Source organism: Helobdella robusta (assembly GCF_000326865.2).
Source record: "Helobdella robusta unplaced genomic scaffold HELROscaffold_9, whole genome shotgun sequence".
NCBI lineage: Eukaryota > Metazoa > Annelida > Clitellata > Rhynchobdellida > Glossiphoniidae > Helobdella > Helobdella robusta.
In genome coordinates, this window is record NW_008705512.1 from 4,078,138 (window position 1) to 4,093,803 (window position 15,666).

General features: G+C 32.2%; 2 protein-coding genes across 2 annotated transcripts; one reads left to right on the plus strand and one right to left on the minus strand.

Annotated features, from left to right (window-relative positions):
• Positions 1–5,463: 5,463 nt before the first annotated feature.
• HELRODRAFT_166335 (hypothetical protein) lies at positions 5,464–9,154 on the minus strand (the record flags this gene model as incomplete). The annotated part of the gene is made up of 5 exons (XM_009033283.1): positions 5,464–5,513; positions 7,100–7,160; positions 7,973–8,053; positions 8,183–8,302; positions 9,101–9,154. The coding sequence occupies 5 exons, from the start codon at positions 9,152–9,154 to the stop codon at positions 5,464–5,466; spliced, it is 366 nt and encodes a 121-aa protein (XP_009031531.1).
• Positions 9,155–13,612: 4,458 nt separating this feature from the next.
• HELRODRAFT_70853 (hypothetical protein) lies at positions 13,613–15,117 on the plus strand (the record flags this gene model as incomplete). Its single annotated transcript, XM_009032928.1, has 4 exons — positions 13,613–13,678; positions 14,304–14,445; positions 14,690–14,796; positions 14,947–15,117. Coding segments are annotated over 4 exons (486 nt in total), but the record flags the coding sequence as incomplete, so codon positions are not given.
• Between the last annotated feature and the right edge of the window lie 549 nt (positions 15,118–15,666).

The window sequence follows — 15,666 nt, forward strand, 5'->3', positions numbered from 1 at the left end:
CCCAAATTTGAACCACAGACAGACCTCAATTCGTATTTTGACAATTTTTCAGAATAAATTATTTTCGTCGTTCTGTAGAAGTGGATATTTATTCAAGAAAAAAAATATCTTTGAGAAACAAGCAACTTTAAAATTGACGTCATTTTTTAAAAAGAGGTATAATTATTAAAATAATAAAAAAAATTATAACTATAATTATTACTTTGAAAAATATAAACAATAATATTAACTTTCCCTTCGCTAGATTGCCACGAATCAATTTTTTCTTTATTTCATAGGTGGCCAAAGATTGCTTGGAAAATGTTTTTGATCCGTGTTTTGGATGACACTTTGTTCTTCAAAGTTGTTATAAATTGAATTTAATTAACCTGTTATAATATCAACAATATCAATCCTTTTACTACTACCACTGCTCTGCTGCTGCTACTACTACTGTTACTACTACTACTACTACTACTACTACTACTACTACTACTACTACTACTACTACTACTACTACTACTACTGTTACTACTACTGTTACTACTACTGCTACTACTACTGTTACTACTACTGCTACTACTACTACTACTACTACTACAAATAAACTGCTGCTACCACTACTAGTAGCAGTGTTACTCTTGGTAGTAATAATAGTAACATTAATAACGGCAAGAATAGCGTCAGAATAACATCAACAAATTGTCATAGTTACCTAGTGACACCGACGTTGCGAATGACGTTTTGTCGTCTGATGACGTCACCGTCACTATCATCATAATCTCCTTTTCGTCATCATTTCCATTGCTATCTTTTTTCATGGTAACGCGAGGATAATTCACACCATTTCGGCATTTCATCATTATATATACGTCATCCTCTGGTCAGGACTACAAAAATTACATTCAGTGACATCATCGTCATGAGGAACAACATAATCATTACGTCATGACGTCAATAACAACATCGTGACGTCATCAAATAGAAACGTAGTCACCATCGTCATCACAACATCATCGTCGTCGTCATCATCAACATCATCACCATCAAATTATTTTAAAAGCCCACAGGTCATCAGTCATTCATCACCTCAGCTATCATTCATCGTAATTCATGTCAGCGCAATAACATTCATTACCATCATCGTCATCATAATCATCATCATCATCATCATCATCATCATCATAATCATCATCATAATCATCATCATAATCATCATCATCGTTGTCATCATTGGCTATATTACCGTTGATATCATTGTGATATCATCATCGTCGTCATCATCTTCATTATCATTGCTAATATTGTTGGCACCATCATTAGCATTCCAAATATCATGATATCACCAACGCCGTCTTCATCATCGCCATCATCATCGTCGTCGTCATCATCACCGAAAATTTTATCATCATCATCATTGTCATCAGAGTGATGGCAATTAAAAACTCTAATGTTCACACCATCGTTAGATTAGATTGATTTTCAAAATGGCTCCATTATCACATCAGTGATGCTATCACGTCTCTTTAATGTCATCTTTTTTGCGCTCTTTTTATTATTTACAATTAAAAAATGAATGAATAAATAAATTAGAATGATATAATGATACAACGAAAAGGATATATTGCTAATGATGATACAACGAGAATGATATAATGATACAACGAAAATGATATATTGCTAATTTGCTAATGAGAACACAACAAAAATGATATAATGATACAACGAATATGATATATAATATTAGTAAAATATTATATAATGATATCTAAAATTACAAACTTGTAACTATTATATACTGTCTAAAATGACAATGATTCAAAGAGAAAGATATATTAGTGAGAAGGATATAATTATTTCTAAAATGACGATGATATAACGAGAAGGATATAATAGTGAAAATGATATAATGATATCTAGAATGACGATGATAAAAGTGATGGAAAGTAAAACAATATTTTTTGTAATATTATTCTTATAGAGATTAATTTTTGAAACTATATAAAATAATATTGCAATTGCTGATATTTATTTACAATAAAAGTGAAAATAATATTAATTAAAAGGTAATTCGTTCCATAAGTTAAAAACACTGATCGATACAAAAACTCCTTCGAAAAATGGCACATCCCTACGCTCCTCAATTTTTAGCTCAGCCAATGAGAGAGAAGCATTTTCGGCCACTAAGCTATTCCGTTGTTATGACTCGTCCGGTTAGGTGTGTGCGCGTGTGCATGTGTTTGTGTGTGTGTACGTGTACGTGTGTGTGTAATAATGATCGCTATTTAAATAAATGTATGTGCTGACATATGTACAACGAGTTGGTATGTGTCATATATAAATGTAAATTTTATAAACAAATGTATGTATGCTTGTGTGTAATTGTATGTAAAGGAGGTATGTATGTATGTTCTTGTTTGTATGTGTATGTTATATATCATAGATGTCTTAAGACATGTTATATATGTAGACATGTGCGTATGAAGAGTTGTATATTTGTATGTGTATGTATCATGCATGTTTTTATGTTTGTATCATAGATGTCTCGAAGTACTTCATCGAGATATCTATGATTTGTGTGTATGTATGTTTGGTTGTTTGTATGTATATATGTTTGTATGTATGTATGATAAGAAGCGGGCTGACCATGATAGAATTCTTATTGGAATTCATCAAAAAAGTGTTAGTTGTTAGTATTAACAAAAAACATAATTATGTTAACAGAACATGTTAGTTGTTAGTAAATGGGTTTAATTGTGAATTATTCAAGGACCGTTACATTCAAAGTTGCATCATTTATATAGAAAACTAGAAAAGTAATTTGTATTTTCTGTTATGTTGGCCATGCTCGATGAATTCCAATAAGAATTCATCATGGTCAGCCCGCTTCTTATCATTAAAATTTTTTAATTTTAAGCAGCAAATAAAATTTCGTTTCGTTTCGTTTTGTATATATGTATGTACGTATGTATGTATGTATGTATGCATGCTGTATGTATGCATGCATGTGTATGTGTGTGTACGTATGTGTTTGTATATGTGTGTAGTGTATTGCATGTATGTTCATACGTATTGTATGTACATGTACACATATTTATATATGCACGTGTGTGTAATTTTATACATGAGTGTATTTAATTTGCAGGCGGTTAAGTATGTATGTGAGCTTGTTAGAGGATGTGTATGTATGTATGTATATATGGATGTGTACGCATGTATATATAGATGTGTATGAATGTATATAAAATTGTTTATAGTATGAGATGTGTGCGTGCGTGTGTGTATTTAGGTAAAGTGTGACTCTGTGTGTATGTATGTGTATGTAAATATGTTAGTATTTTACTATGTGGAATCTTTTGTGCGTGTGTGTATATGTTAAAATATGGCTACATGCGTTTATATGCGTGTAGGTTCATATATGTGATTGTTCACGTGTGTGTGTAGTTTCTTAACTATGCGTGTTTTTGAAGCAACAAAGTTGACAATATTCTGACGATAAAGTTGAATTCGTTTCATCATCATTTAATTATGACATGGTTACGTAATATAACTTGAAGGTGACGTCACTGAAGCAACGTTTGTGATTGGCTGCTATTTAAAATTGCTACTACTACTAATACAACTAATAATCATAATAATAATAATAATATTATTATTATTATAATATAGAAAATTCTTATGTAAATTATGTTCTTAACGAATGCACACATATGTGTAATGATAATGACTATGACGACGACGATGATGATGACAATAGATGCTTATTATTGAAAAGCATTTAAATATCGCATATTTAAAAATGGTTCATTGGTGAACAGACAGACAAGCAAGCAAGCAAACATGATACATGATACATGATACATGATAGCTTCTGTTGATGATAGTGAGAATGATATCATGATATCTAAAATGACAATGATATAGTGATTACAGAACAGATGTTGAAAATTTGATTGCACGGTGGTGGTGCAAATATGGAAAAATGATTTATATATTGACACCTTCTGAAAATTAATCAATTATAACTGTAATACATATATGAATGCATGCACTTACATACATTTATTCATGCATGCATTAATGCGTTTGTTCGTTCGTTCAATAATTCATCAGTTTATCAATTGTTCGTTCAATGGTTCATAAAATCGCCCTTTTCTGTGTTTATTCTTTCATTCATTTCAATCACTCTTGTATTCAATCAAGTATATATGTATATATATATATATATATATATATATACAAGCATATATATATATATATATATATACACACACATGCATGCACGCACTCCACTATGGTTTGTACATCAGTGTGCATCATACATCAGTGCACAGCGGGAAACGTACATACATTAATGTACAACCAGCGATTGTGTGTTGTAGATAATGTACATTACACTTATATATACATTTATAACGTGTACACACACACACACACACGCATGTGCACACACACGTACACATGTATTTGTATAATAATAGGATGTGTGTATTTGTATGCAAATGTACACGCCGGGCTTATGTATCTCCATATATTTGTATACTTGCAGGGCGGATGGCTTACACGTATGCACAATGAATGCAATATGTTGGTAGTACGTATATATGTTTGTATGAATGTATGTTTGTTTGTATGTATGTATGTTTTTATGTATGTATGTATGTAAATATTTATATGTATGTATGTATGTATGTATGTATGTATGTATGATGAGAGGACTACTCAGTTTCAGTTTGTTATTGTATATATATATTGCAAGGTGACTGTACTAAGTGTTGTTTCATTGCCCCGTTTTGTTATGCGTATGTTTGGTTTCATTGCTCCACACTGTACTACTGTGCCAAAAAGTTGGTTCCATTTTTTGATACTATTGCATAAACAAACATTACGAAACTTATGCTAACATTAACACACACACCCACACACATACAAACAAACAAATACACCCATACATAGTACATTCACACATATACGCATATGTACTTCTTATACATACATTGCCATTCACTAATGTGCACTATGTACAATTGTGTGTTTTATTTTTACACTTGTATAATATATTTTTAAGATAAATACACATGTGTATTGCGTGTATTGTTTTGTACTGTGTGTCGAGTTTTGGTATTTGGAAATTTTTTACCTAATTAAAATTTGAAAATTGTAATCTTATTTATTTTTTATTTCTTCAGAAAAAATCGCTTTTAAAGACCTATAGGTTAGCTGCTGTCTTTTTTGTCGTTCATTCATTCATTGATTCATTCATTCGTTCATTCATTCATTCGTTCATTCATTCATTCATTCATTCATTCATTCATTCATTCATTCATTCGTTCATCCACCCATATTCTTTATTTTATGTACATTTAATTATAATATATATAAATATTTTTGTTCTTAATTTAATGTTTATATATTTGATTTCGTTTTGCCCCTTCGTAAAGGTTGAAAAACTCAATTAAAAAACATGCTGAAGTAAATGCTTGCTTATAATACGTACACAATTAATTTGGTGTACATTTCAGTTGCTTTTTCTTCTGTTTAATTTTAATAACTAATAAAATTATTCATATGATTGATTAGCTATGATCTTTATTTATTTACACTTTTTTCTCACAATAAAATCTGCTTGTAGTACTGCTTGCAACTACTTAGCTATTGACTTTGCATGCTGTCTATCTTATTTATATCCTATCTATTTATCTATCAATCAATCAATCAATCAAACAATCTACCTGTCTGTATTTTGCTATCTATTTATCTATCTATCTATCTTATATCCTATCTATCTATTTATCTATCAATCAATCAAACAATCTACCTGTCTGTATTTTGCTATCTATCTATCTATCTATCTATCTATCTATCTATCTATCTATCTATCTATCTATCTATCTATCTATCTATCTATCTATCTATCTATCTATCTATCTATCTATCTATCTATCTATCTATCTATCAGTCTATCTATCAGTCTATCTATCTATCTATCTAACTATATCTATAACTTCCTTTAACTATATCCTGTATATCTCTTTGCGTGTTTTGGGTAAATAAAATTGAGATATTTGCGACTTGAACTATTAAAATTTTGAATATGTAATAATGTTAATGTGATAATACAATGTTTTGTAATGGCGTTAATGTTATTTGTTTTTGTAGTGTACAGTAGGCTACTTGAAAAAGTTAAGTGAGATATGTAGGTTACTAGATCCAAAGTATGTTTGCTATGTTTCACTCAATGTTTTAAAACTTATGATAGAATTCGATCATGTTGTTTTTATAATGTTCTAGTGTTTTGTTTTGTTTGTATGTTTGTTTGGTTGTATGTTTCTGTCTGTTTTTGTAGGTTTGCTTATGTTTTAATTTGTTTGTGTTGATGATTTTACTGTTTTTATGGTATGTTTTTTCGTTAGTTGGGATGTGAATTATTCACTTAACACTATGTAGATTGAGAAATCATTTGCAAACGGTGGCTACGGTTACATTGATACTATACATTGGTGAAGGTTTTACGTTTAACCAAATTCTTCAATGTTTTTATTTACAATATATCGATATCTATCTATCTATCTATCTATCTATCTATCTATCTATCTATCTATCTATCTATCTATCTATCTATCTATCTATCTATCTATCTATCTGTATGTATGTATGTATGTATGTATCTATCTATCTTTCTATCTATCTATCTATCTATGTATGTATCTATCTATCCATCCATCCATCTATCCATCCATCCATCCATCCATCTATCCATCCATCTATCCATCCATCTATCCATCCATCTATCCATCTATCTATTCATCCATCTATCCATCCATCTATCGTTTAGCTGGAAGTGATGATGATCGTTCCAATGTTACCCATCTATCTATCCATCTATCTATCCATTATCCATCTATCTAGATAAATATATCAAGTCCTCAAAATTTAGAAATTTACACAAGATCGTAAAAGTCACGCTATAAGCAAAGAATAGAAATTCATGGATAATCATACGATATATAATTTACAAACTTATTTTAAATTTAAAGTAAATAAACCACAAAAAAGAAATATAAAAATGACGTTAACTATTTGATCGCTCATCCAGCGTAATAATTAGCCACACACTAACCATCACTGGCTAGCTGGCTGTAGGCTGGCTTGTTTGGCTTATTGTTATGTGTTTGTTTTACCTGTACCATTGTGTGTGTGTGTGTGTGTGTGTGTGTGTGTGGATTTGTTCGTGTATCTCGGTTCTTTTTGTGGTGCGTATGTGTATGCTGTGTGTATATTATGTATGTGTGAGCTGTTCAGTGTTTCTTTCTCTCTCTCTCTCTCTCTCTCTCTCCAAGCATACACGTGTGTGTTTATTGTTTTAGTGATATATATCGTTATAGATTTTTTGTGTTATAATTGGCATTTGGCATAATGTTGCTTCCTGTGTTTGTGTTTTGTTGTTTTGATTGTTAGCATTGTTGGCATTTGCTAGTATTGTTGCGTATTTTTGGTATTGTTGCTGTGTTTTTGTTGTTTCAAACATCAACCAACAATGTCATCATTTTATTTCTATCTAAATTTATGTAATCCGATAATACTGCCATGAAAATGATGGTGCCATGTTGAAAATAGTTTTGTTTTTTGTAGTTGTTGCGTGTCGTTGGATGTCGTTGCGTATTGGCGACATTTTTTGCGTCTATGATTAAGTGATGTTGTATTTTGTATGGAATTAGTATACCTTTTTAAAAAGTGTGATTTTTTACTGCTATGTGTGGTTCTATATTGTTGAATGTGATTGTGTTATGTTGAATTTTGTCGCTTTGCCTTGTTATTTTAAAACGCAGCACACACACTTTCTCACACAACACACACACACACAGTGTCATTTATTTTATTGTATTTACTAAACAATCATCACAAAAACTAATTTCAATAATTTCACAATATTATTAATAATATATTTATCATTTTAATTATTATTTATTCATTCGTTTTTATTTTAATTGACTTTAAACAAACTCAAACGCCAGTGTTTTTGTATGGAATGTGATATTGTTGATAATGCATGATCTAAAAATAGCCGAAACTCCTGATAACGATAGATAGTGTGTGTGTGTGTGTGGGTCTGTGTGTGTGTGTGGGTGTGTGTGTGTGTGTGTGTGTTCATTGTTGTGTGTGTTGCATTATATATCAAATTCAAATATTCAAATTAAATTACCCTTCTTAATGGTTTCAATGCAATGGCCATTCTAAGCAGATCACTCGGCTTTTGAGATAAGTAAATGTTTATTGTTTCATTTTCTACGCCAGTGAATGTTTTATCTGTGCGTTTGTATTTCTGTATGTATGTACGTGTGTTGAATTGTTTGTTTGTATGTCTGTATGTTTGTGTACGTATACAAGTATGCACGTTTAATGGATGTATGAATGATACGTATACATTTTAGTGTACATTTAAGTATGTATTTTTTGGGGTTAGACTATCATAAATACAATTATTTATAAAGATCACTGCGTTTTCGGTATTATTCAACTTGTTGTTGAGTTTAACTTCATCAACATGATAAAAATCTCGTTAGAAAAATTGGGAGACTCAAGTACAAGTTGAATAATGCCGAAAACGCAGTGATCTTTATAAATAATTTATGTATGTATGGTATGTATATGTGTGTATTTATAAACGCTTGTGTGTGTTAACATATGCGTGTGTCTTTGTGTGTGTGTGTGTTTTTGTATGTGTATTGCCATATGCTTTTATGTGCATTAGAGCAGATCAATATGAAAAAACAGATGGAAGGTGTGTGTTGTTGTTGCAGTTTTGCGTCGTTTGGTGTGTTGTTGTTGCAGTTTTTTGTATGTTATGTCGTGTTTTTGGCATGTAGTGTTGTTTTTTATATGTTTCATATGTTGTAGTTGCTTCGCTCTTGCATTGTGTGCATTGTTCTTCGCTGAGTTGTGATGTCTGTAGCACATCCGCTGCACGTAATGATGTACACACGCACGTGTTGTTGCACGTAACGTACGTACCTCGTCACATTTTTGTACATAACATTGCTCGTACATTCGAAGACACGTACGAACACACAAAGTTGCGTGTACAACAACAATAGCACAACAAATTGTGTGTTTACTGAACTTGTATGACTTTCACATAGAAAGTGCATTCTTCTGAACATGTACTTGGGGCCATGTTCACAAGAAATTTTCGTTCAGAGATTTAAGGGACCAAGGATATTGAGATCTAGTCCAGTTTCTTCGCTCACAACGATTTTTTGCTCTAAAAAGTTTATACATACATACATACATACATACATACATATATATATATATACATACATACATAAGCGCTTCTGAGGTTTTTCAAGAGAAGCGATATACAAATTTTGACACACACACACACACCACACACACACACACATACATACACACATACATACACACACATTTACTTATTGTTCACGGTTTGTTATTTTTTATTGATTAAATGATTGTTTTTGTCCTCATTGATGTTTTCTTCTTGTTGTTTTTGTTACTGTTATTAATTTTTGTTGATGTTGTTATTTTTATTATTGGAATGACCCAAATTTCTTTTCACATTAATTCAAGAATAAATATTTTTGCGCTCTGCTTCTGCTGTGGATTTATTTTTTCATCAATGTTCATGGTGAAATCGATATTGAAGAATATTTTCGCACCGGGTCATTGCTTTCTCTGCGGTTACACTTGCGAGTACTGAACATTTTTGGAGTGAAAACACCAATTTCGTAGTTAAAAGGCTTATTTTTGTGACAATATAGCTGTTCTTGAAATAAAAATGAGTGAAAAATACATGTTTTTGGTGTTAATGCTTCCTTTTGTAATAAAGGTACTTAGTTTTTTAATGAAACATTTATTTTTTAGGTAAAATTACTCTTACTTGTGACAAAAATTGCCAAGATTGTAGCAGCTGAAGCCGTATTTATTGTTAGTACTTTATGAATGATTTTAAAACGTCTCATTAATTTTTCACTGTAATGATTTATTTGACCTTTTTAAGTCATTTATTCATTCATTTAGTTTGTTTGTTCGTTTGTTCATTCATTCATTCTTTCTTTCTTCGCCATTGTCTTAGTCATGAAATGATTGATTAAGGTGAATATAAACACTTGAAATGAATGATTGACTGAACGAATGAATGAATGAATGTGTAAGTAATGAATAAATGCATGAGTGTATGCCTGCATGTATGTATGTATGTATGTATGAATGAATGAATGAATGAAGAACTACATAAGTGTTTAAATGAATGAATGAAGGTATAAACAAACATTTTTTTAAAATTTGCTTGCATCGATGTTTACATAAATGTATAGTGGCCACATACAAACATTTACAAAACGTGGATTGTATACATATGCAAGCGTAAATAAAAACATACAATCTTATTTATGAATACATTGTGTATATTGTACAGGTACAAATAAGCAAACTTATATCATTATACATACAGCACGGTGTAGAGAAATGCTTAAGCTCGATCATTGAAAAATGCTTCAATATCATTTAAATATAACGCCCCGGCCGTCTAGCTCTAGCTCATATGCGCTAAAGATGCATTAGCCGAAATTAACTGTATTTATTAATTTTTCAAAATTAAATTTATAATTGAAGAACGGAAAACAATTAAAGATAACAAAATATACAAATTCCGAACACACACAAGAGTCTACTACTCACAAACACACCTACATACACGTACGCACATATATACATGCGTTGTACTATCACACACGCACATAATCCAATACGTTTTAACACGCATAAAAACACGACTCATGTAAAAATGCTGCTTATTTTAAACTGTACATTACACGCACACACATACGCACACACAAACGCGTACGCACTTATAAGCATACAAAGTATATATATATATATGTATATATATATATATATACATACAGTCACACATACTCACATATACGCGCAAATAAACGCAGTTGCATTTTATCACGTTTTGGTTTTTATCTCACTTCACTCATTCACTCACCCACTCACTCAGAAGACTACGAATATATACATACGCGTTGTATATCATGCGAGTGTAGATATACAGTATATATACAATTTATACATTGATGCTCACATTAACTATGCAAGCACACAAGCCAGCAACAACTGGACCATGGTTCTTTGTGTAATTTATAATAAGTTGCGTGTGCGTATGTGCGTGAGTGTACGCGCTCACATTAGTGTACAATTCAAGTGTGCATGTATGTATGCATTTGTATTTCTGCTAATGTTTGCTTCTGTGTGTGTAAGTATGTATTAAGTATGTATGTGTATGTTTGTACGTGCGGTGTGTGTATGTGTTGTGTGTGTGTGTTTGAGCGTCCGTTCATTAACATCAGTTAACCATCTTTTTATGTTTCAGATCGATGGTTTAAATTAAAGGCTCAAATACATTGTATTGCAGGTACGTATCATTCTAATTTGTGTCTGAAACCTCATATTTCCTATTCCACGATGACGCATTTTACAAAAATTGTAATAAAACGTCAGCAATAACACAGACACGCACGCACATACAAACATACAAAAACTCGTACGCCACTCTCCCACATACACATATAGCCCATACACGCATACACATTCACACAAGCAGATACGAACGTACCAAAACATACAAGCACAAATGTAGGAATGAATTCAAAGAGATTTAATTTATTGAAGAATAATTGTTTAAATTTGACCTTATCTTATCCTTCTGTATGCATTACCAGTGCATCTAAACAAAGCACGCACAACGACACATACACGCACATACACACACACACACACACACACACAACATACTTACATACACACACTATAGCACATACACGCATACATACGTACAACATAAGTGGCGTGTACATAATGGATTGCAAACAAAACATCTCTATACTAAGATTTATACACACAATACAATAATTGTTTGTATAAGTGGTATAAGTACAACCATACATATTTATAAGTATGCAACACACACATAAAAGCCACATACATACACGCAAACACACACATACCTACCATACACACACATACAAACATGCATACATCACATATTTAAAATCCAAATGCTTACACAGCAACTAAAAATACTCAACTTTAACCAGAGTTATATGCTAAAATAATTAATTTTATAGTAACTACTTTTTAAACTTACATAGCCTCTTGACAATTTTGCACTACTACAACACTCTAATTCTAAAGCTATTTAAAGCTAATATTTATCTAAATTTTAAATACTGAACTGATAAATTAACCACTAACCCTTTTAAAATTATTTTGCATTAAATGATCAGGCTAATTCAACAAATACTCTTACTCATAAAATTACTGAATACTGAAGCTAATTACAAATACTTACACTAATATTACCACAAACATATAGCGTTATTATTACTATTATTATTGTTATTATTATTTACTACTACTACTACTACTACTACTACTACTACTACTACTACTACCACTATTACTACTACTACTACTACTACTACTACTACTACCACTACTACTACTACTACCACTACTACTACTACTACTACTACTTACTACTACTGCTGCTGCTGCTGCTACTACTATTTCTACTGCTACTATTACCACTACCACCACTGGTACTATTACTAGCATAAGTAGTTCTACTACTAATACTACTGCTACTGCCATTGAATCTTTTTTTTAGAATTAAATAAAGAAACGTTACCAAATAAAATTAAATATCCTTTCAGATTAAAATGAAGAAAATTAGCCAATGAAGAACGCTGCAATGACTTGACCCCGAGAGCCAAAAAAACTGTGTATAGTGTAGATAATAATTAATAGTCGTTTGTATATATCTGAGGGGAAAAACGTTGGCAACAGCCAGAGAAGCAACTGCAGTCACCACTACTACTTAGGACTAAGATTTTTTTTTACAATTTTTGTAAGAAGGAAAGAATGATGGAAACTGATCATTTTCTGAACGCTGCCTGCCAGCCAGAAGATGGTTAGAGATTTATTTGTTTTAGATTGTTTAATAATTTTTAATGGTTTCTATGGTTTTAATAGATTAATTTACAAATGTTTTGATGTTTTAATTTGTTTATTAAACTAATATTGACTGAATTAAATGCATATGTTAGAATTTCGCATAATATACATTGTGATTTTATTCATTTTTAAATTAATTCGTGAAGTGTTCCAAGTGTTGAACGGGATCAGCGGTATTTGTAGCGGCGACAACAGCCACAACCAGCTGCTACAAGACACTTCTGATGATCTGTGTCAACAACTGCAACAGCAGGAGCACATACATACATTGCAGCAATACCAACACTTGTTCCTCTCAGCACCGCAGCTACATCAACAACAACCTCAGCACCACCAGCAACAACATATCGAACTACACTTACAAATTCAACCGATACAACAACAGCAGCTGCAGCAACAACAGCTGCAACAACAAACGCCACGCTTGCAACTATTTACGTTTAGTAGGGATAATACGAAATCAGAACAAACACAACCACCACCACCACCACAACAACAACAACAACAACAGCAAAAACCATGCCAACAACAAAACTCTCCCTCAGCTGCAGCTGGCAAGAACGAAGCCAAACTAAAAGGAAAATATGGTGAATGTGTTGTTTGTGGCGACTCTGCTCACGGCAATTATTTTCACGCTTTTGTTTGTGTGCCCTGCAAGGTTCAAATTTTCATCTTCATTTTTTTTTTACAATTCTTTCTAGTGTTTTTCAAAGTGATTTAACAACACATACACGCACACACATACACGCACATTGCATGGGAGAGGCAGCAGAAGTTTATAAACATTCAAACAAGAGATGCATTGAATAGTGAATTTGGTTAGCTCGCAATACGGCCAAAGCTGAAGGCCCAATACTAAAAGATCAACAGTATATCGAACAAAATTCAAATTTTTAGAATGAAAAACAGGTTATTGTAAAAAAACACGTCCATCCAACAATTCTTCAAGATAATATTAAATCTCTTGTTCATATTCAATGATGGCGAAAATAAATTTCCCACTATAATATTTAACAATTATTTTCATGGAATGCAAAAGAGTGATGGCTCTAAAGGATGCTGCTCTATTCGGCTATTTGGGGCTTTAAAATGGCCGAAGCCGTATGTCAAATTTCGGCCGATTGTTTGTCCAGGTCAATACATTGGGGCATATCTAATTGATTCCGGTCACTACATCATTACAGCCAGGCACATGAAACATTACACCATTACATTGCGCCATCTATTTTATTATTCAAATTAATATTTTTGCTATTAAGTTTTATATTTTCCAATTATTTCAGACGTTTTTTCTAAGATATGCGGATGAACACGCCCAGTTCCAATGTAAATTTAATGGAAATTGTGAAATAACATTGACGACTCGAACCAATTGTAAACATTGCCGCTATCAGAAGTGCGTTAAACAAGGCATGTATAGAAAAGGTATGTGTATGTATGTATGTTTGTTTGTTTGTATGTATGTGTGTGTGTATGTGTGTGTGTGTTTGTGTTTGAGTGTATGAAAAGAGTGTATGACAATAGTTTGAGTCTATCACAAGAGTTTCAGATTTGCTATCGATTATAATTAGCAATAATGATAATAATAATATTAATAATAATAATAATTTCATTTTTTCTATTTTTTATTAAAAGAAAATTGAAATGACATACTATTTTGTTGCACTAGTTCGTAACCCTCAAGTTCAGTTGGCAGAGGGTCAACACAAATGTGTCGTATGCGGAGACCTTGCTAATGGTATTCATTTCGGAGCCAATACATGCGAAGGATGCAAGGTTTGTGTTTATGTGTCTCTATGTGCTTGTGTGTTTGTGTTGGTATACTTGGGTACATGTGTATGCATTTGTGTGTGTGTGTGTGTGTGTGTGTGTGTGTGTGTGCATAATTTTCATTATGTAGGCAAGCATTCTTCGCATGCTTCTCAGAAATTTTTCCGACGAGGTCTGACTGAAAGTGGATCATACTCATGTAAGAACAACCATGACTGTAAGATCAACCCTAACACGAGGAACAATTGTAGGTTTTGCCGATTTAAGAAATGCCTGGATGTTGGCATGTCAAGGGCAGGTCTGTTCCTAGCTTTATTTTTCTCTTAGTTTTGACGATGATTATTAATACGGATACTTTTTAACAACGACAAGAATATTTAAAGAGAATGGTTTCAAAATTTTTAAATTTTGTATCAGCTATTCAGATGGGGCGTCCATCAAAGGCAAGTGCGGAAAGTCTCAACTCTCAAAATAATTCAATCCTTGCCGACCAAAAGAAAAAAAGAAGTCAGTCGCATGAACAGAATAGAAATAACTTTGTCCTAGGTAGGGCCGATTTAGGTGACTCTCTTGAGTTTAGTGAACCACAACATGGTGTTTATTACGAACAACAACAACAACTAATTGGAGATATATTCACTCCTCAAGATTCAAATTCTCAACTCTTACAAGCTCATCAGCAGCAGCAACAGCAACAGCTGCAACACCTACAGCAGCAGCAGCAGCAACGCCAACTGCACATGCATCAACTACAACAAGCAATGTCGTTGCAAAACCAACCAGTTCAGCAGACGTCGCCTATTGCGCTACAATTACAACAATCTCAAACAGTTTATACTGAACAACGCTCTCCACAACAACTTCAACAGCAACTAC